At 41.2% G+C, this 24,977-nt stretch overlaps 1 protein-coding gene across 1 annotated transcript; it reads left to right on the top strand.

Moving 5' to 3' along the window:
* Positions 1-1,800: 1,800 nt before the first annotated feature.
* Positions 1,801-12,145, top strand: LOC141406651 (uncharacterized). Its single transcript, XM_073992517.1, has 4 exons — positions 1,801-2,421; positions 2,483-2,693; positions 10,803-10,922; positions 11,001-12,145. The coding sequence occupies exons 1-4, from the start codon at positions 2,070-2,072 to the stop codon at positions 11,992-11,994; spliced, it is 1,677 nt and encodes a 558-aa protein (XP_073848618.1). The 5' UTR covers positions 1,801-2,069; the 3' UTR covers positions 11,995-12,145.
* Positions 12,146-24,977: the final 12,832 nt, after the last annotated feature.

Below are 24,977 nucleotides of genomic sequence, written 5' to 3'. Positions count from 1 at the left end.
TGTTTAGTTCAAATCTGGTAACTCATTTTTAACACGGTCGCAGTTGACCAATCGAACTAAAACTTTGCACACTTTTCAGATTTGGTTGACAATACACGAATATGAAATCAAAACCAATATTGGTTCATTTTTACCCTGTTTTACAGTGTTTTATCTAATTTACTTTTCAAATCTGGCAACTAATTTTTCACACAGTTGCAGTTGACCAATCGAACTTAAAATTTGCACACATTTCAGATTTGGATGACAATACATGAATATGAAATCAAAACCAATATTGGTCCATTCTTGCAGTGTTTTTACGGTGTCTAACATAACCCCCTTTTCAAATCTGGTAACTGATTTTTAAAACGGTTGCAGTTGACCAATCGAAGTAAAACTTTGCACACTTTTCAGATTTATATGACAATACGTGAATATGAAACCAAAATCAATATGGGTCCATTTTTTCCTACAGCCGCCATATAGCGGTACCACCCGATTTCAAGTATTTTGAGGATTTTATCTTCATTTTTGCCATTGCCATTTTATCTTCATTTTTGTCATTTCCAATGATACAGACATTTACCCACCAAAAATTGTGAACATAGGTTCAGGTTTTGTGTATAGCCCCCTTTTAGCGGTACCACCCGATTTCAAGTATTATGAGGATTTTATCTTCATTTTAAGGCCGAATTGGATGTAACTTAGCATTTGGAGTCTCCAATGGTACAGAAACTTCTCCACCAAAAATTGTTGACATATGTCCAGGTTTTGATATAGCCCCCATATAGCGGTACCACCCGATTTCAAGTGTTTTAAGGATTTTATCTTCATACCACCCGATTTCAAGTATTATGAGGATTTTATCTTCATTTTAAGTCCGAATTGGATGTAACTTAGCATTTGGAGTCCCCAATGGTACAGCAACTTCCCCACCAAAATGTATGGACACAAGTCCAGGTTTTGGTATAGCCTTTATATGAAGGTACATCACGATTTCAGGCATTTTAAAGTTTTTATCTAAATGTTCGGCATTAATTGGCTATAATTTTGTTCTCAGTGGTCAAAAAAATGTATTTACTAAAATCAAATTTTTCATGACGATTTTTAGGTTATGGGCGAATCGTGGGCGCAATGAACTTTATATTAAATATTTGAATACAGGACTATATAGTAGACACCCTGAGCATATCCGGAATGCCATATGAAGCTTCTATGACTTCCCCCGATGACGTAATTACAGCTTAAAGTACTCAAAATATGCAATTTTTACAAGATTCATCGTATGTTTTCTATATTTTTTTGATAAATATTCGCCATAATTATTTCGAAGAACGTTTTGTATCGAGCGTACAACATCTTCTTAATATATTAGTGTCGAAAAACCCGCAAAAAAATATTTGTTTGTATCCGAAAATAACGAAATTCTGGGTAAAACTCGTAAAAACCGATTTTGAGCTATATCTCAAGAACAAGAGCTGATGGAGAAAATCCGTGACCAGATTTGAAAATAGCTCGCCGATTTCATTTAGAAACAACAACAACTTCGGTTGAAACAAAAGTCGTGTTGACCAGTGTAATTTGTGTAGGTCCAAATCGGCCAATAAATTATTCCTAATCTTTTTAGTTAAAAATCCAACTTTGTATTTGAGTTTACATGTCGGAAAAAATATTGTGTTGCGTTAAAGGCAACGATAAAATGCTTTAGGGTAATTTTGACCCCTGAAAGCAGTATGGGGGATAATGTTACATGTCATTGCCAGCATTTTCTAATAAATTATTTATATTTTAAACAACCCATCATCAATATCATGATGTTCTATTAACTAATAACGTTTACAGCCGCAAAATTCCATTTTATTAACAAAATGCAAGCGAATCGGTCTGATATTTTTTCATAGTCAATTACAGTTGCAATTTAAATTCAAATTTTCAGTTCATTAGTTGGATTAAAGGTTATTTTTATACTAGTAAATGTGACACACGACACGCACCCTTCATGATTTTATAAAAGGCGACATAGCCGAGAAAATGATATCAAATGGGAAGTTAACATTCAAACCTAAAACTAATCTACAATTGTTCGGATGCATCCTCTAACAGCCACTTATTATGATGCCAAAGAAAAGACGTGGTCGGGACCAAGACGTAAGGATCTGTACAATGCCGATATAACACTGGGTGAAGTTATTTTCGAAGTCCTACAAAAGCAACCACTCAAATTTATACAAATCCATGATGTAAATGGAGGAAAAATGACCTCTGGCGAATTACTGACAAATTCTAAAATTTTGTGTAAACATCTGTGGAATTTGGGATTGAGAAAAGGTGACGTAATAGGTTTATTTGCCAATAATTGGACTCATGTTACAACTTTGATGTTGGCTTCGTTTTTGGCTGGCACTCCAGTAAACGCTTTGTATCCTGGTTTTGATAAAGGTAAGCTGCAAAAAAAAAAAAAATAATTGAATATATATTTCTGTATTTGTTCTTATTGTAGAAAGCGTATCCTTAATCTACAAGGTAACTCGTCCTAAAGTTATTTTTTGTGATGTAGAAAATTATCAAATTGCTAAAGACATCAATCGGGAGCTGAATTTAGAGGCCAAGATATTCATTATGAACGATGATGATGGCGAAGGTGTTCGAGGTGTGCTCCACATAAAGGAACTGCTGAAAGTTGATGAATTACAAATCGAAGCAGATTTTAGGTAAGTAAAGGGTGATCCAGAGATCCCAACTTTTTTAAAGAAAAAAATCTAATTGAATGAGATATGTTCATTATCATTTGAAAGAACATTCTTTGGCATTTATTTATTTAAGCTTATGCCGTCTTAGACGGTTTGTCCATTGAGTCAATTTTTGCTGAATCATTCGAACGTTTTGACAGGTAACTGACGAAACACACGCGTAATGTTTTGCCCCAAGGCACAGTGGTCCCACGTGTATCGAAAGGAGTGCCAAAAAAATATTTCTAATCGAGCTAACGCCTCGAAATTTTAAACATAGTTTTATAACGAGCCCAAAAGAGAGAAAAGAATTTAATGGATGTAGGTCCACATTTGGGTGTAGCCCCCATATAAAGATACCGCCCGATTTTTTATATTTTGCCAAAATTTCTAAGCGATTTGGCTGTAATTTTGCATTTTGTGTTCTGAGGGAACACCATACCTCCGTGCAAAAAATGTTCAATATATGTCCAAGTTTAGGTATATCTCCCATATAAACGTACCTCCCAATATTCGGCATTTTAACGCTTTTAGCCAGATTTTCCAACCGATTTGGCTGCAATTTTGCATTTTGAGTTCTGAGCGAACAACAATATGCAAAAAATTTGCAATATAGGTCCACCTTTAGTTATAGCTCCCATATACACGTACCTCCCGATTTTCGTGATTTTGGCGACTTTACAGGCGTGGTAAAATGGGAATAACTTACGGCAGTTGGGGATAGCTGGATTTTTTATCGTAAACTAGAGACTTTCCTCTGTATTTAAAAAAATAGATGGAATTGTCCCTACGGGGCCAACATTAGTAAAATTCAACATAAATGATATAGTAATGATATTAAAAATAGCACAAAAAGGCATTTACAATGTATGTATTTATTAATAAGGAAGTTAGAAAACGAAATAGGAATTTGTGTTTTTTTTTTGTAAGAATATTGTCCATGCCATCAACTATAAGTTTCATTTTGAAAATTATACATTTACCTCTTCAATTTTTTATAATTTCACTCATAAGGTACTAATGCTTTGCGGATCTATTTTTCGTTGTTAAGGCACCAAATACAAATCTAAACTTCCTTGGCTTAACCGCTGTTAATTGGAAAAAATAATACAGGATCTTAAAAACTTAATGTGTTTAGAGAATATTTATTTCAATCGCAATCAAATTCGTCGCCATAAATTTTTCGACTTTTAGTCCACGCGCGAAACCACAGTGCAAGGCCTGAATCGAAGCGGAGATGTCCGCATACACTTTAGACTTTATGTATCTACTTACTTAGCTGGCCCATTACAGAACATTGGTTCTATAGGCCGAACTAAGAAAAGATCTCCAATTCTCTCTATTTGTTGCTTCGCTTTCTGGAATACCGCGCCTTTTCATCTCATCATCCACTTGTTTGCGCCATCTATTCCTTGGCCTGCCAATTCTGCGTGAACCGCCAAGCGGTCCGTGTTTATACACCTTTTTAGCGGGGTCATCATCGCTCATTCTTATGATATGGCCTAGCCAACGCAATCGCTGCATCTAGATACGTTTAACAATATTGATGTCGTTGTACAGCAGGTACAGCTCGTGGTTCATGCGACGTCTATATTCACCGTCAACGCAGATTGGTCCGTAGATCTTTCGAAGAATTTTTATCTCAAACACACCAAGCACTGCCATGTCTGCTTGCGCAAGTACCCAGGCTTCGGAGCCATACATCAGCACGGGTAGTATCAGTGTTTTGTAGAGCGTTATTTTTGTTTGACGAGATGTGGCTTTGTTTTTAAACTGCTTACTTAAACCAAAGTAGCATCTGTTGGCCAATACAATTCTTCTTTTTATTTCACAACTGATGTCGTTTGTTGTGTTTACGGTGGTGCCGAGGTAGACGAAGTCTTTTACTACCTCAATATTATAGGAACCAACTTCCACAGTCGGTCCGAGCTCAATGGACGCATTGCGCGTCGACACCATCAACTTGGTCTTTTCACCGTTTACCGCCAGACCCACTTTGGCAGATTCTCCGTCGACCTTCATAAAGGTATCAGTTACTTCTTTTACTGATCGGCCTTCTTTTGACGTTTGCCTCTCGTATAACCTTTTCTAGCAGGATGTTAAAGAGATCACACGAAAGGCTGTCTCCTTGTCTGAAACCTCTTTTGGTACCAAACTCTTCGGAGAGGTTCTTTCCTTTTTTAACTGAGGACATCGTGTCAGTTAAAGTCATTTTGCAAAGCCGGATGAGCTTTGCGGGGATACCAAATTCAGACATGGCTTGGAATACCTTTGAACGCAGCGGGCTGTCGAAGGCTGGTTTATAATCGACAAAAAGGTGGTAGGTGTCGATCTGCATCTCTTGGGTCTTCTCCAGGATTTGCCGCAGGGTAAATATCTGGTCAATGGTGGACTTGCCAGGTCTAAAGCCGCATTGGTATGGTCCAATTATCTCGTTGACCATTGGCTTTAGTCGTTCGCACAATATCCCTGACACGATCTTGTAGGCAATAGGGAGTAGACTTATGCCCCTGTAGTTAGAGCATACAGTCTTATCTCCCTTCTTGTGGACGGGGCACAGGATACTCAGGTTCCAATCGTCGGGTACTCGTTCTTCCTGCCAGATGGTGCTAACTAGCTGATGAATACACCTTATCAGCGTGTCACCTTCGGTTTTGAACAGCTCGGCTGGTAAGCCATCGGCTCCTGCTGCCTTATTATTCTTCAGCCGATTTATTGCTGTTTTTATCTCATCTTGGCTGGGCGGTATACATTCAATACCATCTTCTGGGATTGAGACTGTGGTATCTTCGTCGTCTTCGCTGCTATTGGATACCAACAGTTTTGAAAAATGTTCTTTCCATATCCTGAGTACACTATCTGTATCAGTTACCAAATTACCTTGCTGGTCTCTAAAGGAGGATGTGCCTGTACCAAAGCCATCAGTTTGATGCTTGACTCTTTGGTAGAATTTTCGGACTTCATTCTGGCTCCTGTACATCTCGAGTTTTTCACACTCCCGCTTTTCCAACTCTCTCTTTTTCCTGCGGAAAATACGTTTCTTCTCTCTCCTTTTCTCCCTGTATCTCTCTCGTGCGCTACGCGTTGCTACGGATTGTAAAGTAGCCCTATATGCCGCATCTTTCTCTTCGGTGGCAGCACGACACTCCTGATCATACCATGGATTCCTTGGTGGAGACCTCTGGTATCAAAGTATGGATTTTGCGGCTGTTTGCATGGAGTGGGCAATGCTTTGCCATTGCGCTGATATGTTATCGGGATGAGGAGTGCTTTGATTAAGCAATTGGGCTAGTTGAGTGGAATATGCTGTGGCTATCTGTTGTGATTGCAGCTTACCGATGTCTAACTTTCGTGTTGTGTCTGTTCGTACTTTGTTTACTACGTTTAAGCGAGTGCGTACCTTTGCTGCAACAAGGTAGTGGTCCGAATCAATGTTTGCGCCTCGGAACGATCGTACATCCAACACGCTCGATGAATGTCTTCCATCTATCACAACATGATCAATTTGGTTTCTTGTTTTCTGATCTGGAGACAGCCAGGTGCCCTTATGAATATCGAGATGATTAAATCTGGTACTGCTAACTACCATGTTTTTTGCAGCTGCAAAGTCTATCAGCCTCATACCATTGTCAGATGTTGTGGAGGCTGAATTTCCCGACTGTTGGGCCAAAGATATTCTCCTTTCCAATTTTGGCATTAAAATCGCCTAGAATGATTTTAATGTCATGGGCAGGGCAACGGTCATATGTTTCTTCTAAGCGCTCGTAAAACATATCTTTCGTCTGTTCGTCCTTTTCTTCAGTGGGAGCATGAGCGCAAATAAAGCTGATGTTGAACAATTTAGCCTTTATTCGAATTGCAGCAAGTCTTTCATTCACTGGAGTGAATCTGGATACCAGATGTTTTAGTCTCCGACTAACTACAAATCCGAAACCAAACTCATGCTTTACGTCATGGCAGCTATAATACAGTGCGTCACCTTTAGGTGTTGTTGTGACGCCTTTCCCAATCCATCGTATTTCCTGTATGACAGTAATATCGGCCTTGTACTTTTCAAGTACGTCTGCCAATGCGAAGACTGCACCTTCTCTATAGAGAGTGCGAACATTCCAGGTGCAGATTCGCAGATCATGGTCCTTAAAACGTTTGCGGGGTTCGTCAACTTTAGAGGGGGTTGTTTTTCTTTTCTTTCGTTTTTTCATAGTATGCTGTTTTTTCTACGACGCCGACGCCCAAACCCAAGTTTTTAACGTTCTTATGGGGGCACATGTTAGCTCACTACCTTCAACGGGTGTTAAAGGCAGTTCCCCAGGTGACACCACGGGGAGGTCAGTGTCCACTTTAGATGAAAGAGGGACCAAGATAAATCCTGGGCTTTGCCATGTTAAAACCGGTCAGGACCGTTGTTTGGTATCATCCATCCCCTACGTATCCCCACAGGAAAAAGTCTAAAGGTAAGGTCACATTATGCAAATATTTGTTCTAGCGACCGGCAGTGTGCACTTACTGAGACCAGGTGAGCATAAATTTGAGCTCACTTGCTCTCAGTAAGCGCATATAGCCCTCATAGAACGGTACCTCCCGATTTCCGATATTTTGATGGTTGTGGCCTCAACATCACACTGAAATGGCTAAAAATTTTTATTAAGTCTTCGTTGGGCGTGTGAAACTTTACGCCTGAAATTTGTCCACATAGGTCCACGTCTTCATATATCCCCTATAGAACCATACCTCTCGATTTTCGGTATTTTCAAATTGTGGCCGAAATGACTGAAATTTGGTATTAAGTCTTCCTTGGGGATAAAAAACTTTCCACCTAAAATTTATCGGTTTAGGTTCAGGCCTTCATATAGCCCCCATATAACGATACCTCCCGATTTTCGGTATTTTGAAGGTTATGGCTGTGGTTATAAATTTCTCTATTTTATTGACTTGTCTGAAGAGAATTTTAAACAAAGAAATTGTACATACAAATATTTCTGTCCCTATTATTGAAATATTTATTGCATATTACGAGTGCATAAATTGCACATGTTATTTTTTGCATATGCAAAATTTATGCAGTTTGCATATGTCATATTTTTCGATTATAATTTAATCAGAAGCCAAAAATATGCCCAGTCCCAAAATTTTATATGAATCGAACCAAAAATACGGGTTGCATAAAATTCCGCTGTCTATCGATCAAGGAGCGGTTGCAGAAGTGAAAAAGTTTCGGAATGTCCTTTTTGATACCCAACTATCAGAAGCTGAACCCTCTGAAACTAGGCCAATTAGCTTTCCCACGATTGATGAAATTGTGGCGTTCAGAGGTAATGAAATCGAGTGATAAGCTTTTGGAGACAATTATGTCTATGGAGATAGTTTGATTCAACAGACACGGCAGGTTATCAGGTGACACGATGGTTATGTTCGTCCAACTATGACACTCCCCGCTATTTGTGGTAGGGACGCCTCAGGTATTCGACCAGCAGTTATATAGGCAGCGGCTGTAGGAGTGATGATGTCTTGGGACGTTCTTTCTGCTATACAAGCATCAGAAGGGTTGGCATAGCTCTGTATAGTGATTAGAGAACTCTCTGAAACTAGGTCATGATTGATGAAAGTGTGACGTTCAAGTGAGACAATTATGGGGAGATGGTCTGATCCAAGAAAATCGGCGGCTTCCCACGTGATGTCATTTGGTGACACAATGGTTGTTGCTGGCCAACTATGCATACCTGCCATGCGGCCTACCCCACAGTGCTCATAACACCGGGTGAATACAATGCGTCTACCAAAAGTACCCGCACAAAAAGTACGAGTACCAATTCGCTCACATGCATTTGGACTTGATCGCCTCCTTGGTTAAGAGCGGAGCCTATCTAAAATTCCTTCCTTTCTTTGGGTCAGACACTCGGTTGAAGTGCAACTCCACACTCGAGCCGAAGCTCTCCCCGCGATTTGGGTCTTAACCACAGCCACCGCAATGCTCCCACAAGGGAGCTAAACCCAACTGCCAGGCCAGATCCAAGGATCTGGGGGCACCTGTCACCCACAGTACCAGAATATAGCCTCCGGCCAGGCTTCATGGCCAATGACCACTACCAGTTGGACTTCAAACAGCCCCGGACTGGTGACCTCCACCAATTCAGCCAGCGGAAAAACAAACAACACAGGACCACAAACAATTAACATGCTGTCCTCACGCACTGCCACCCTCATGAATGACTGGCACGACATCCACACAAGGACACGACGCCGCAACAACACCAACTCCTCCAACTCTCCTCCTACTATGTGGAGGAATTATCTCCACTAAGTTTAGTCCTGCTCCTAAAAAACACCTGACGTACAAAACTACTAAAACAACTAAAGGTCCGACTGTCTTCAAGTGCCCTACTGAAATCCCAGTCCGCCCTCTCTAATGTCATCATAGTACCGGCATTCCGTCTGTATATGCCGCCAGTCTTCAGTCATTCCCACACCCACACAAATCTGTCCCGGACAGGCCTCTTGCGTGCAAAAATGTATTTAGAGAGCCATGCCCCATCAGTAAAAATCCCAGACTCACGCTAAAGCTGAAGTCTGGACGGTCCACTACGAACGTAACGTCACGAATAAATCCCTTTGTCGCTGTCCGTCCATCTTGTCCGCCACCTATCAGCAGCACGCTCCCGAAGGATTGCACTGCGCCGCCTAATATCCCCATCCACCAAATCAGAAGGCCCGTGCAAATCATCCTCAGACAGTTGCAAGCCAAGCTTCAGCTTATACAGAACAGTCCTACATCTCGCTTCCAGGTCAAAGGGCAGGGCGCCAAGTAGCACCTGCATTACGTCCGAAGACACAGTGCGACACACTGGCAGACATGCTAACATGACTGCACGTTGACACGACAAGAGCTTCCTACGTCCAACAGCAGACTCTGTTGCGGCACAACATACAGGTGCACCATATATTGCACATGCAACAAAATGTCCACAATATATGGTGCGCACGAAACGCCTGCTCAAACTCCAGTCGGTCCCCAAGACCCTTCTGACCATACCAGCAACAGCAGTCAACTTGTCCTTCAAACGATCAAAGTGCGGTAGGAAGTTCATCATCTCGGCCATAGTTATTCCAAGGTACCTGACTTGCTTGACTTATCGTATGCCGTGGTCACCAAATCGAACGTGGGGAGGTCGACTGTGCGCTAATCTGCCTTTCAGCAGTATTATCTCAGTCTTCTCCCTAGACACCTCAACACCCACTCGGTCAGTCCAGACCCCCACGATGCCCATGGCCACCTCAGCACGACGTTCCAGTTCGACACGAGACTCACCTCCGATCATGCGAGCATGCTATCCCACGAAAGAAAGTGAAATGCACCCTTAAAGTCCGCAAATACGCCTAAGACATATTTGGCAGGGTCAGACTGAGAGGGTCAGACTGTCCTGCACATGCATCCACTGATGCTGTGAAGGACTCACGAAGCGGACTCCCAAAGCCTTGCCATCATAATCCTCTCCAGCACTTTTACAAGTACCGGGAGAACCACGACGCGAGCCTCTTTCAACGCACGGGGGAGTACCCATGACTTATGCAACCACCGAGAATGGACTTAATATACTCAGGCATGACCTTCCAGATGGCTTAATACTTCCTGCCGGCCATACCGTCGATACCTGGCGATTTTCTACTTCTAATTCGACAGATACTATCCACAGCTTCATTATGCTTCGAGTCCGGAGGCTCACCCAACTCCCACACAAGCGGGGAGGTGAACGTGTCTCCGAGCTCGAAAAAAAAAGACCCCTGCAAAATCCCTACATTTCCCGCCCACCCCGAGGCAGTCGACGTGGAGCCAAAACGCAACGCCTATATGTCAACCTGACGCTTAGACCCACCACGTCGGCACACACGATATACTGGTGCAACAGGAAAGTTTGTTGTAACCATCAGAGCCTTTATGATTCAAAATGAATGCCAGTTGCTGGACACTTTGAACTTCGCCTGGAATTTTCTTCTTTCTCTCTGAACTCACTTATGGTGGAAGACGTAAAAGGATGTATTCAACCCTGATCATTTAACACAGTTTTTCTTCTTTTGCTTTAACTTCATTTTCAGATATGCTTGTCACGAACTTAATGGAGATGATACTGCTTTGATCATGTGTTCCTCTGGTACAACTGGAACTCCCAAGGGTGTAATGTGTTCTCATAGAGCATTACTCAATCAAAATATTTGGTAAGTGGTTACAAACTTTAGTTACATTTCTGACCCTGAATTTCTATGCATTATCTCATCTTTTTCATTCCATTTCAGTTTAAATCTCAAAACAGATTCAGTGGTGTCCACATTTAGTACCATGTATTGGATATCTGGAATACTTATGATGCTATCCTCGCTTACCAGCGGCTGTTTGCGTATTCTTACCACTCGTAGCTTTTCCCCGGATTATTTCCTTGATTTAGTACAGCGCCACAAGATAACACACTTCTTTGCAAGTGGTAGTTATATGGCAGAACTATGCATGTATGTCGATGCAAAGCGGATCGAAAAGGCCTTGGCTTCCATTGATACCTTATTTGCGGCAGGTTCAAAAATTCCCTTAGCGATACAGGAAAAAATGAATGGCATTTTAGCGGCCAATAAAGAAAGACCGGGTTTTACAGTTGCCTATGGCATGACGGAGCTATCGGGTATATTGAGCAGTAATCTCCACTACCTTGCCGACAGCTTAGAGGGGACAGAAGGCAAATTGGTGGCCAATAAAAAAGTACGTATCCTCAATAAACAAGGAGTGCCACTAGAGCCCATGGAACATGGAGAAATTTGCATTTGGACACCCTATAACTGGAAAGGTTATTATAAAAATGAACAAGCCACTCGAAAAACCCTTAAGGGTGGTTGGCTTCATACCGGCGATATTGGTTTCTTTGATGAAGATGGCTTTCTCCATGTATGCTCCCGTGATAATGATGTTTTCAAATCGAATAACTTTCAAATTTTCCCGCCCCTAATAGAGGATGTTATTTATCGTTTACCCGGTATAGCCGAAACATGTATTGTTGGAATACCAGATTTGGTGGCTTCGAATTTAATAGCCTGTGTTGTGGTACGTAATAAAACTCCACAAGGTATACACCTGACAGCGAAGGATGTTGAGAATCATGTTAGAGTCCACATGGCCTGTATGTTTCATATAAGTGATGGAGTGTATTTTGTTGATGCCTTACCAAAAACTGGATCGGGGAAAGTAAAAAGGTCTAAAGTTTTGGAATTAGTTATGAAAATAAAGGATACTGGATGTGATTAGTTACACAGAGAGCGGAATTATAACTACATTCAATGGTTACTATTTAATTATTACACCAATTTCTCGAGTAATTAAAATTATTTTTTTTATCAACACTTGTTTAGGTTTGAATATGCTCAGGCATCTAATAATATATATATTGACCACTCCATTTGTAGGCCTTTGGTCCATTGTGTTTATCCTGGATAGGTTTAAAGATGATAATGCAAATAGTCCATAGTTTTAGCTTGATGAATTGAGGGTAAAAATGAAGAAATTTTTGCGATATTCCTGTGTTCTTGATTGGATCTAGAACAGAGAGAAATAGAACAGAGAGAAATAGAGAGAGAGAGAGAGAGTAAGAAAGATGTGGAGAAGTTAGGATTTTGGGAAATTTAACCTGTAATGAAAGGATGAAGTTGAGCGGGGTCGACTATATGATACCAGCGTGATTTCAATACAATTTAGTGACATTTTTTCTTACCATAGACCAGGTATGTGCGATATTTGTAAGTTCAGTTTTCTGCTTAATCGTACTCTGGGTCTATCTCTAGTTCAAGGAATGTGGCTGCTTTGATGGGTTACAACCACAAAGCTACTGATATTAGTTGAATAGGTTTGGCAGGGCTGTGTCGCATGCTAGGCAGATATTTTACACGGTTTCATCAATCCTTGCCCTATAGGAATTTAAAAGGTTGCACCATCCCGCACGCACTTCATCTGTGTGAATACTATTTAAACCTGCTTGATAGGCTTATTGATCTAAGGGTTCTCTCTTGTAACGTTGGACCTCTCTTTCTAGATCAAGGTACCTAATACCAAGTTCATACAATTATCGGCATACGTTACGATCACAATGCCATTCGGAGGGGGTGGAATACAGAAGAGGTAAAGGTTAAACAGTTTCGGAGATATCACCCCACTTTGGGGAAGTCTCTATTTCACTCTACGGGGCTTGGATTTTTGTTCCTGAATTCCAAGAATGACGGGCATCCACACACATTATTAATTATCAAAAGTTTCAAATTTGGGCGGAGGTTAGTCTGCTGAATGTCTTCAAATATCGTGGAGTGCTTGACAGTATCGACTTATCGGAAAGTCGAGTGCCACTATCACTGTTCTATCGCACGGCTTGTTCAGGTTGAGCCCGCATTTAATATGTGTAGAGATGGAGTGCAGCGCTGTTGTCGTTCTGTGCTGCCAACGGAACCCACCTTTGCAGGCATCCTTGCCTGGCTTCAGTAACGGAACCACCCAGCCCATTTTGCAGACTTCGGGAACGATGTGGGTGGCTAGCCACAGGTTGAGAACTTCGGTTAGATAATCGACTACCATCTCATCCAGCTGTTTCAGCATTACCATGGTGATTCCATCAGGATCCAACACTTTGGATGACTTTGCGTCCCTGATGGCATTCGCAACAGCAACCTTTGCAAATTATGGTGGTTCCTTCTCAGCAGGAAGAGATCCAATATCCTGTCCCTCCCGGGGTGCTCGACAAACTATCGATGAAAATAATTTGCGCACCTAGTCGCCAAACGAGACTGAGGTCCTCTCTTCTCTCGTTCCAGAGATCGAGACTGATTCAACCAGGTTGAGAACTTCGGTGAGATAATCGACTACCGGCTCATCCAGCTGTTTCAGCATTACCATGGTGATTCCATAAGGATTCAACACTTTGGATGATTTTGCGTCCCTGATGGCATTCGCATTCCTCAGCAGAAAGAGATCCAATATCCAGTCCCTCCCGGGGTGCTCGATAAACTATCGATGAAAATAATTTGCGCACCTCTTCGGATTAGTCGCCAAACGAGACTGAGGTCCTCTCTTCTCTCGTTCCAGGGATCGAGACTGATTCAACCAGGTTGAGAACTTCCGTGAGATTATCGACTACCGGCTCATCTACCTGTTTCAGCATTACCATGTTGATTCCATCAGGATCCAACACTTTGCGTCCCTGATGGCATTCGCAACATCAACCACTGCAAATTATGGTGGTTTCCCCTCAGTAGGAAGAGATCCAATATCCCGTCTCTCCCAGGTTGGTAAGAACCAACCTGTTGACTTCCTTGTCTGCTCCCTAACTCTGGGCGTACTGGGGTTGGCTTGACGAAGCTCACCACAATAGTTTACTAATCCCATTGCCTCTGTGGGAAATTTGGTCTTACTTCAGATATTGGATCAGCAGTTTTCTGGGGAGCGGCTGCAAAAATGATGATGTCTCTGCTACCTGAGCATCACAAGGCTTGGGTAAGTCTCCACAGCCAAGCCAATTAGCTTTCGCATGATTGATGAAAGTGCAGCGTTCAGAGGTTATGTAATTGGGCGGCTCGCTGAAGGAGACAATTATGGAAAGATGGTCTGACGCAAGAGAAATGACCAGATTCAAGTGTCATCATTTGTCAAACCAGGTGTTAGTGATGGTTATATCTGACCAACTGTGACAATCTCGTACGGGAGTCCTCCTTGACCCGTAGAGCTATCAATCTGCTCAGCCAGCACTGTACCCCTTTAATCATTTCCATAACTCATGATGAACATTAAAGCCCCCAAGACCAATCGGTTATGACCTTCCAAACGAGGGCTAATTTTAAGCCTGTAACCTGTAGTACAGTTATTTATCGGCGGGATGTATACGTTAAGCAACTCTACTTTGCCAGTTCCACACCTGACTCCTACCCCCATACATCACATTTCATTAGAGGCAGGCTGAAGCGAGATAGGTCTGTATTAAACATACTGCTGCAATAGGAAAGCACACCCCCCACCTCAACTTCTGGTGCGATCCTTCTTCACATCACAACGCTGTAAGCTGCAGTTGTTTTGAGATTGGTTTTCTGCACCTCCACGACCATGATATTCTTTTGACTCATAAAATCCGCTATTTCCTCGATCTTACCTCGGAGTTCTTTGCATTTTCAGGGATTGGAACAGCAGCGGCTGGTGTTAAGTGCTGAGGAAGACGACTCACTGAGGGCTGTATTCACGCAGCATGCATAACATAATTCTTGTCATGGACTCCAGAGTCCACCCACTCCCGGCATCTATTGATGGATGCGGATGTGACAAACTGAGCACATCCATATTGGTCTTGGGTGTTCCTCCATCCCAATACGGACCAAAGGAATCTGGAGCAGGCATTCGGCAATATGCTGCTCACAACATAGAAAAACGGTACAAATACAAACATTTTTACAATCATGTCGCTGCCGCTGGCCGAAACGCTGATATAGTGAGGTGCCGGGTCAATCCTTTTTCGAAGAACCCGCCGCCCTGGGTCTTTGCCCTGAAAAGGTGACGTGTTTACGTTATTGCGTATTCCTAAATTATGCGTTAGAATAAATTTGAATATCGACTCACCTCTGGAATTTGCGTCACTGCTTCCCCAGTCGAAGTGGTGTATTTTCACATCGCATCCAAGGTCGTCCTATAACTTCTGAGTAACTTTGCCTTGTGAACCGGAGTCTGTGTACGGCATGTAAATTAAATATTTAAGGCCAGATACGTCCTCCCAGCTCAACAAAGCAATCTGAGACAGGCAAATTTCTTGCATTATGCATCGAGTCTTCAGCGTGAGAGTTGAGTTAGGGACTAGTCTGCATAACTTGTCCATCAGTGATGTACTAGGACCACCTGAAGAACGAATTCTGAAATTCTACGCCGTCCGAAGGTCGATGAAAAAATGGCAGAGCAACGACCGGCCAAAACTAGAGTACATTACAAACATATCACTTCTGGGACCAATTATGTATAACTTGTTAATTTACAGAGATGATCCGTCAAAAAATGTGACCTATATAACTAGCAAGGGGTAAGTTCTGGATGTCATGTTATATCATAAAGAATTATGTGACACAGAAGACACGCTGGACACGGAAAGCTGCAAACACAACAACATACTGCGGCCAGCTAAATCAGTTGTCCGATGAAAATTCCACTCGTTCAATTTATTGATATCAAGTATAAGTCAATAAAACTTCCGGATTCTGTAGAATTATACAAAACTTAGTCTATAGTTCTAGCACATTTCAAATTCCTCTCTACATAATGGAGGGTTTAAAGTTCAGTGAAGTTTTTCATCATAAATTGCAGACTGTCACCAGGCATCAATCAATTCAGTCATTGCCTGCAAATGTGAGGCAGGAAATTCCTAACGTATCGATAAATCTATGAGTGAATTAATTGAAAACTAACCGCATTAACAATTTTACTGCATTTTAAAGAAAATAAAAATATCAAAAAATTTAAACTGGCTACGGCGACATGGAAACTGTGCCATAGACAAACTCATGTGCATATCTCCAACGAAGACAGCATCAAAGTTGAACTTGAACAAAAATTGATAGACATGCTCCAACTCTAATGCTATCGTTCGACAATGATGCTGCGTCAAGATCTCCTCCACTCATGCCATTAACATTTTGTCAGCAATTGCCGCTGTCAGTTGCCTTAGTCGTCGTCGTTGCCTTAGTTGTCACTCTGTAAAATAGGCACACACACACGTACGCATGACATGCAAACATCAAATGTTGCCACAGGAGCTCTTGCAAAATGCTCTTAATGTGCACCATCATCCCATGTATACTAAGACACGAGTGTGACAGTATGCAACGTGTTGTACGAAGCGACTGACTGACGGACTTGCATGCCTCTTGTCATTGTTTGTGCAAAATTCAATGTTGCATTTAATTTACATTTTATATATTGTTTTGCACAACATTTTGTTTTTTTTTCATACACACATACGTAGATATTGTATTGACATTATCGACATATGGGATACAAGATATACACATAAGAGGGTGATATTGAGGTATGAAGTCTTTTATGGACCGGAGGCAAGTTGCATTTCTCTACAAACAATAGACATTTAATTAATATATCTTGTGGTTCCCTAGAGCCAATAGACATCTGTAAGCATTCTGCAAACAGAAGATTTATTGAAGTCTTTCTTTGACAATAGACTTCTAGCGGTATTTTATGAATAGAAGAATTTCTCGGGTTTTTATGAACAGAATGCCGCCTGAGGGCTTCAATAAACAGAAAATCTCTTGAGAGCTTCTTAGACAGATGACCTCTTCAGGGCTTCTTAGACAGACGATCTATATGGTCTGCTATAGAGGGACGACCTCTTGAACTCTTCTATAGGCAAACAGAAGACCTCTTGAGTTCTTCTATAGGCAGAAAATCTCTTCAGGTTTTCTATAGACAGAAGACCTCTTAAGGTCTTCTATACTTAAACGACCTTTTGAGTTCTTCTATAGGCAGAAGACCTATTAGCATCTTCTATAGGCAGAGCACCACTTGAAGTCTTCTATAGGCAAAAGACCTCTCTTGAGGTCTTCTGTAGTCAGTAGACCTCTCTTGAGTTCTTCCATGGACGGAAGACCTTTAAGGTCTTCTGTAGACATAAGTCTCTTATACAGGCAGAGGCCTGAAAAGGTCAGAAGATGTTTATTGAGGTCTTCGATAGGCATAAGACCTCTTCAGGTCTTCTCTAAGCAGAAGACGTCTTGCGGTCTTCGATAGGCAGAAACATTACAGAGGTCTTCAATATACAGAGGGCCTCTTGAGTTCTTCCATAGACAGAAGACCTTTTAAGGTATTCCATAGACAAAAGATCTCTTGCGGTCTTCTATAGAAAAACGACCTCTTAAGGTATCTTCTACAGGCAGAAGACCTGTTAAGGTATTCTATAGACAGAAGACCTCTTGAGGTCTTCTATAGACAGAAGACCTCTTGAGGTCTTCTATAGACAGAAGACCTCTGCCTTGAACACTATTATTCCATGAGGATTGCCATTCTTGGAACAGCCTTCTCCGGGCTTCGTTCTTAATGCTTAATACCTCCCTATTTGTGTATACGTTTGGAAGTGACTTCCGTTGTTCATATATGTAACTCCTTTCACGTAGGGTTAGATGAATCGGTGGTATACGGGCCAGCACGGACAGTGCCGCTGTTGACGTTGTTCGGTATGCCGATATAACTCGTATCGTGCATGCTCTTTGCACTCTCTCTAGATGTTTACGCAGTTGGGAGCTTCTTGAAATGCTTTCGCTGAAGACAGGAGCCGCGTACGTCATTTGCGCATAAGCTACTGTAGCTATTAGTCGCCTTGTTGATTGGTTTGGGCCTCTCATACTTGGCATCAACCTTACTATGTTCTTAGCAGTTGCTAGCGCTTTCTCTGTTATGGTTTTGACATGTGGTTCAAAAGAGAGCTTCCAGTCAAGGATCACTCCTAAATATTTTAATGTTTTATTTTACTCAATGTTATAACCGTCAACGTTTAGTTTAGGATAGTTGAACTTTCGTCTACTCGTTATGAGTATTGCTTCTGTTTTGGCCGCAGCAAGTGCAAGCTTTTTTGATGCAAGCCATCTTGAAATTCGAGATAAGCTATCATTTGCTATGATTTCGACAAGTGGTGCTGATGGTTGGTCGACGATGAGTGCTACGTCGTCCGCATAACCCACTAGTTTGGTACCAGGTGGAAGACTCATGTTTAATAGGTTATCATACATTAGGTTCCAGAGGAAGGGACCTAGTATAGAGCCCTGTGGCACTCCAGATGTTATTGTATATGATTTGACTCCTTCATCAGTGTCATATAAGAGCTGTCTGTTATCCAGATAACTATCAATCATTCTTATCAAATAATCAGATATATTTCTATTTCTTAATGTCTGTCTGATTTCACTCCAATCGGCAGAATTGAAGGCATTTTTAATATCGATTGTGATTATTGCACAGAAACGCTTTTGTTGCATCGAGTTCATTGCCGTATCCACTACTTCTCGGATGGCGTCTACTGTCGATCTACCTCTTATAAATCCAAATTGCATTGACGAGAAACCACCATTTGCATTTACTTCTTGATCTAATCTGTTTAGCAGCATTTTTTCAAGGAACTTCCCGCATGTATCTAACATGCAGAGTGGTCTATAAGATGATGGATTATCTAACGGCTTGTTATTTTTACGCAGTAACACCAACTGTTGTAATTTCCATTTCGTCGGAAATTCGCCCATTATTAAACACTTATTTAGGACTGTTACAATTAATTCTGGCCATATATTCCCCACAATTGCCAGCGCTTCATTTGGGATGCCATCTGGTCCCGGTGCCTTGCGTTTCTTAAGCTTTCGGCTTACATCCGCGACTTCATTGATTGTGAAAAGATCTTGATTTCTCAGTTGGGAATTGACTGTTGGAATATTCCTTTTTGCTTTATTCGTTGGGAATAGTGTACTAACAATAGTAAGTGCCCACTTCGGGTTCTTTATACCTGGTATTGCGTTTCTATTGCCAATCTTCTTCATAATAATCTTGTATGGGAGACCCCAGGGATCATTTTGCACTTCACTAAGGAGTGCTTCAAACGATTTCCTTTTTGAATCTTTGATTGCTTTTCGTAGTTCACTTCTAGCCATTCTGTAGTTATTCATTGCAGCTTCGTCACCCTTCTTTCTCGTAGCTATTCGTTTTGCTTTGTGGCACCTTTTTCGGAGATTCGCGATTTCTTCATTCCACCAGTATACCTGTTTTTTTGACTTCGTGATTACTTTCGTCTTTTTCATTCCTGAGGCGCATATCTGGGTAAGAACATTCGTCAGAAGTTTGGTTGCGCAATTTACGTCCGTGACGTTGCTGATATCAGTCATGCTTTATGCTTTTTGCGTTCCATCTTGGAGCTGCCTCGTTGGGTAACGACGTATTGTGTCCTATTTCGAACGTAATGTACTGATGGTCACTCAGTGATTCTTCGCTTAAAACCTTCCAGCCAGATATTTTGTAGGTTACTGGTATTGATGCTAGGGTAATGTCAATGATCGAATTGGCGTTTCCCCTCATAAATGTTGGCGTATCCCCGTTATTGAGTATAATTAACCCCAGTGATGCAACCATTTCACTGACAGCGACTTTAAAATAATCCCACACATAGAACCTTGGGTAGACAGAAAACATTGTGAACTTAACTTCTATTTAACACAAGTGTTCAGCAATCATGGAAATTTTGGTAGCTATCTTTTCAGATTCAAGTTAAAAGACAATGCAGTATGTGAACTATGCCACCTTGGCGAAGACAATGTGCAACATACACTTCTACAGTGCAAAATTTGGGAGAATGAGAGAGTGCGATATGAAATACCTAATCATATAACCATTGATGATTTTTTCCAGGAAATGCTGGAGACAAAGAGTGTATGGATGAAATACACTACATTTGCACAAACACTTATGGCAGAGAAAAACAAATATCGCCAAAGATAACAGTCGAACCCCTAATCACAACATATAATGGATGGGGGAGTAGATACAATTAAGAAAGCTGATGAATCCAGTCTATGAACTCCACTCCGAAGTAATGCGCAAGCGGTCCCGGAGTGGTTGTTCCTGTGTAGGGCCACTATTGATAGCGCGCTATCATTACGCCCATCTTAAAAAAAAAAAAAAAAAAAAAGACAGAAGACCTCTTGAGGTCTTCTATAGACAGAAGACCTCTTGAGGTCTTCTATAGACAGAAGACCTCTTGAGGTCTTCTATAGACAGAAGACCTCTTGAGGTCTTCTATAGACAGAAGACCTCTTGAGGTCTTCTATAGACAGAAGACCTCTTGAGGTCTTCTATAGACAGAAGACCTCTTGAGGTCTTCTATAGACAGAAGACCTCTTGAGGTATTCGATAGACAGAAGACCTCTATGGGACTTCTATAGACAGAAGACCTCTTGAGGTCTTCTATAGACAGCAGACCTCTTTAGGTCTTCTATAGACAGAAGACCTCTTTAGGTCTTCTATAGGCAGAAGACCTCTTGAGGTCTTCTATAGGCAGAAGACCTCTTGAGGTCTTCTATAGACAGAAGACCTCTTGAGGTCTTCTATAGACAGAAGACCTCTTGAAGTCTTTTCTAAACAGAAGCCCTCTTGGGGTGTTCTATACACAGAAGACCTCTTGAGGTGGTATTCGGCCTATCGAAGACCTCAAGAGGTCTTCTGTCTATAGAAGATCTCAAGAGTTCTTCTGTCTATAGAAGACCTCAAGAGTTCTTCTGTCTATAGAAGACCTCAAGAGTTCTTCTGTCTATAGAAGACCTCTATAGAAGACCGAAAACCACTATAGGCCTCCTACAGACAGACGACCTCTTGAGGTCTTCGATAGGCCGAATACCACTATAGGCCTCCTACAGACAGACGACCTCTTGAGGTCTTCTATCAACAGACGACCTCTTCAATATACAGACGGCCTCTTGAGGGTTTCAATAGGCACAAAACCTCTTGAGGTCTTCTATAGACAGAAGAACTCTTGAGGTCTTCTATAGACAGAAGAACTCTTGAGGTCTTCTATAGACAGAAGACCTCTTGAGGTCTTCTATAGACAGAAGACCTCTTGAGGTCTTCTATAGACAGAAGACCTCTTGAGGTCTTCGATAGGCCGAATACCACTATAGGCCTCCTACAGACAGACGACCTCTTGAGGTCTATCAACAGACGACCTCTTGAGGTCTATCAACAGACGACCTCTTGAGGTCTTCAATATACAGACGGCCTCTTGAGGGTTTCAATAGACAGAAGATCTCTTGAGGTCTTTTTTAGGCACAAAACCTCTTGAGATCTTCTATAGACAGAAGACCTCTTGATGTCTTCTACAGACAGATGACCTCTTAGGTCTTCAATAGAAGAATACCTCTTTAGGTCTTCTATGGACAGAAGACTTCTTGAGGTCTTCATACATAGAAGGCCTTTTGAGGTCTCCTATAGAAAGAAGACGTCTTGCGTCTTCTTGAGGTCTTCGTAGACAGATGACCTCTTGACGTCTTCATAGACAGAAGACCTCTTGTGGTCTTCATAGACAGAAGACCTCTTGAGGTCTTCATAGACAGAAGACTTTTTGAGGTCTTCATAGACAGAAGACTTTTTGAGGTCTTCTATAGACAGAAGACCTTTTAGGTCTTCTATAGACAGAAGACTTCATGAGGTCTTCCATAGTTAAAAGACTTTTCTTGAGGTTTTCTATAGGTAGAATACTTATTAAAGTATTTTATAGGCAGAAGACCTGTTAAGAAGACCTCTTGCAATCTTCTATAGGCAGAAGACCTCTTGAGGTTTTCTACAGACAGGAAAGGCCTTGAAGTTTTCTACATACAGGAGATCTCTTGAAGTACTCCGTAGATCCAATGTAGGTCTAATTTAGACAGAAGGCCTCTTGAGGCCTTCTATAGACAGCAGCTCTTTTGGAGCCAACTGTTGACAGAAGATCTCCTATACACAAAAACAGGTGAGGTCTTCTATAGACAGAACGCTCTTGAAATCTTCTATAGACAGAAAGCTCTAGAAATCTTGAAATATGAAGATTTGAGATTTAGTAGTTGTACTTTGCATTATTACAACACCCTCGTTACAATATCACTCTAACTGTCATGAAAGTAAATGAACACAATGAAATTGCTTGTAGCTGTAGTTAGACACGTTAGTGACACTTAACAAGACTTAACAAACGCTCAAATGTTTTTGATAGCATGAAACAACAGAATGGTAACCAGAGAGCCTACCAGATATAGCCTGGAGTGTAAAGTTACTTACAGCAGCAGCAGCAACACGAAGGCATGCCATTTCTCAATAGAATGCTTAGATTTTTTTATTCACTTTGTACAGTTCAAAGCCAAGACAATGATCGCCTAAGCATTGATGGCGGTTGGATGTCGTGTTTATGGCAAGCAAAAAACAAAAACTAAACCTTCACAGCAACTTGTTGTGGCCATAAAAAATTTTAGCATTTCCCTGAACGGTGTTGCTGGTGCAAACCCACGCATTGTAGCTGCAGCTTGGCAGCACACTCCTGGTAATAAAGAAATTTCCTTTTGTTTAATAAAATAAATTATGCCATTATGATAATTTTTATGCCAATATCTTGTCTGACTGCCAGCATATCTAACTATCAGATAGGAAAGTATCGGGATTTTATGTCCCAAAATAAAGAGTTCTGTGTTCTATATTCAGGCTATGATATGGAAGGCTAGATGGCACATTTTACTTTATAGCGAAAAATACAAAACGCTTAACTTCTTTTGTGTGCCTATCTTAATTGTTGGAATATTTATGATTGCCCCTCTCGACCAGAATAACAAAATCATAAATTGACAGGCGCCCCATTCCTTGATGCAGATGACTGTCATGTCTCCTGTTCAAGTGGCTTGTGAAGTATTCTCCTCAATCAATGTATGATGCTGCTGTTGCAAAGAAAGAAATCACATCGTCTCCACATCTCGCTGAGCCAGCCTCATCACTGCTGCCGCCTGATTCATTGCCAATAAAGTGGCATTTAATTGAAAGACCCCAATGATGTTGGCGACTGTAGTAATAATTTGCGAGATTTTTTTGCGCTTGCTTGCTTATTTGTAATGCTCGCTTGTATCAGCTATGGAGAGTTAGTTATTTAATTCATGTATATTTTTTAGCCCAGATCTGAAATACAAATCGATATGTAGCTAATAAAAGAGTGTAATTTATTTTATTGTTTCGTTCCATTATCGCGTGGAAATCTTTGTCCTTCAAAATGCCAATTGATTGAAATCAATTGAATTTTCACTGCGCTGAGCATTCTTTGTAACAGAGGGTAATGGCTTATCAATTGTTTCAAGGTAGTCCAAAGGGTGGAAGTTTTCTTTATAAATTTCAATCCGTTAAATCGTTTCAATTACAAAATGGAGAAGAACTGCATAAAGATAGCAGTATACTGTTCGACAAAATATGATTTGACTGACCACAGAAATAAGTGGAAATTTTTCATGGAACATATAAAGCGTTCACACCGAGAGAGGGTTTCCATCGTCATTAACAAAGTTGTGTAAGAGATTCGTCATGATGTAAATTTGGCTCTCGAAATATTTTGTCTAAACCTAGATCTACATAGTTCGAGGATGGACCATATTGGTCCACTACCTCGGTAACCGGTTTGGTCCATACATTGCACATCGTAAAATATCTACCCGACATAGATCAGGTTCGAACATGGACTATATTTGTCCACTCCTACTGGTACCTTAAATATAAAATTTTAATAAATTACGGAAAAGTGCAGTTTAATACCGGCTCTTGAACCGTTTTGATTTTTTTGTGGCAGGTTTTTCTCATGGCCCCTATAACAACGGAACATGTTTTTTTCAACGGCAAGCCCATACTTCATGTAAAAATGGTTCGAAGGCCGTATAAAACCCCGCGGCCACCATCTGTAGTGGCTTGTGCGCACGACAATTTTCGAACCGGATACTGCGTTGATCCAAACTTTGCATATTATAATATTTCTGCAAATCTAAGATAAAGATCAAAGATGGTACCTATCCGGTACTTCCCTAACAAAAGTTCAAAAATATTCGCTAAAATAGTACGCGCGATATCTCTTGAACGGTGAAACCGATTTAGTCCAAATTTGGATCTCGTAACATTTCGTCCAAACTTAGTTTAAATTCATAAATGGGATACATGGGTCTACTCCTTAGAGAATCTCCCTAACGAGAGTTCAACATTTTTGCTTAACTACAGTTTAAGGTCTGCTCGAGGATGCTTCGGTAATTTTTACCGACGGTACTCATTGTGATACAGTCATATTTTGTTTTCGTGGGCAAGTCCATGCTTCCTGATATTATGGCCCAAAAGCTCTATGTTATAGGGTGACCCGCTGAAATGACTGGTGGGAGCGTTATCTATTGAAGGAAATGGCTCCCAAAATAAGATCCATTTCCAAAATGGACTATGTCTTTCCATTCCTTCAGGTACCTCCTAAACCATACTTTTGAGCTTTAATCCAAATCCACTTTTTGGTCGGCAACCAAATATTCTGAAAACCCCCAGAATACATAATTTTTGAGGAAAAGGATTTTTGTTATGTAGCCAGTATTCGAAGTGAGGAAAGCCGACTGATATTTATACCCTACACTACTATGTGGAAAGGGTATTATAAGTTTGTTTTGGACCGATTGTCACGAAATTTTGCATGGAGGTCGGGC

This window comes from Musca autumnalis, unplaced genomic scaffold (genome assembly GCF_047663935.1).
Source record: "Musca autumnalis isolate F117 unplaced genomic scaffold, ASM4766393v1 scaffold_5, whole genome shotgun sequence".
Taxonomy (NCBI): Eukaryota; Metazoa; Arthropoda; class Insecta; order Diptera; family Muscidae; genus Musca; species Musca autumnalis.
The sequence above is the reverse complement of the archived record's forward strand: the minus strand, read 5'-3'. Positions and strand labels throughout refer to the sequence as shown.

What these genes read in the sequence shown, in the direction of transcription:
- LOC141406651 (XM_073992517.1), top strand. Translation starts at nt 2,070, where the DNA reads ATGCATCCTCTAACAGCCACTTATTATGATGCCAAAGAAAAGACGTGG. An exon ending in GTATCCTGGTTTTGATAAAG is followed by an intron (nt 2,422 to 2,482) that starts GTAAGCTGCAAA and finishes TTCTTATTGTAG; the next exon opens with AAAGCGTATCCTTAATCTAC. An exon ending in TTACTCAATCAAAATATTTG is followed by an intron (nt 10,923 to 11,000) that starts GTAAGTGGTTAC and finishes ATTCCATTTCAG; the next exon opens with TTTAAATCTCAAAACAGATT.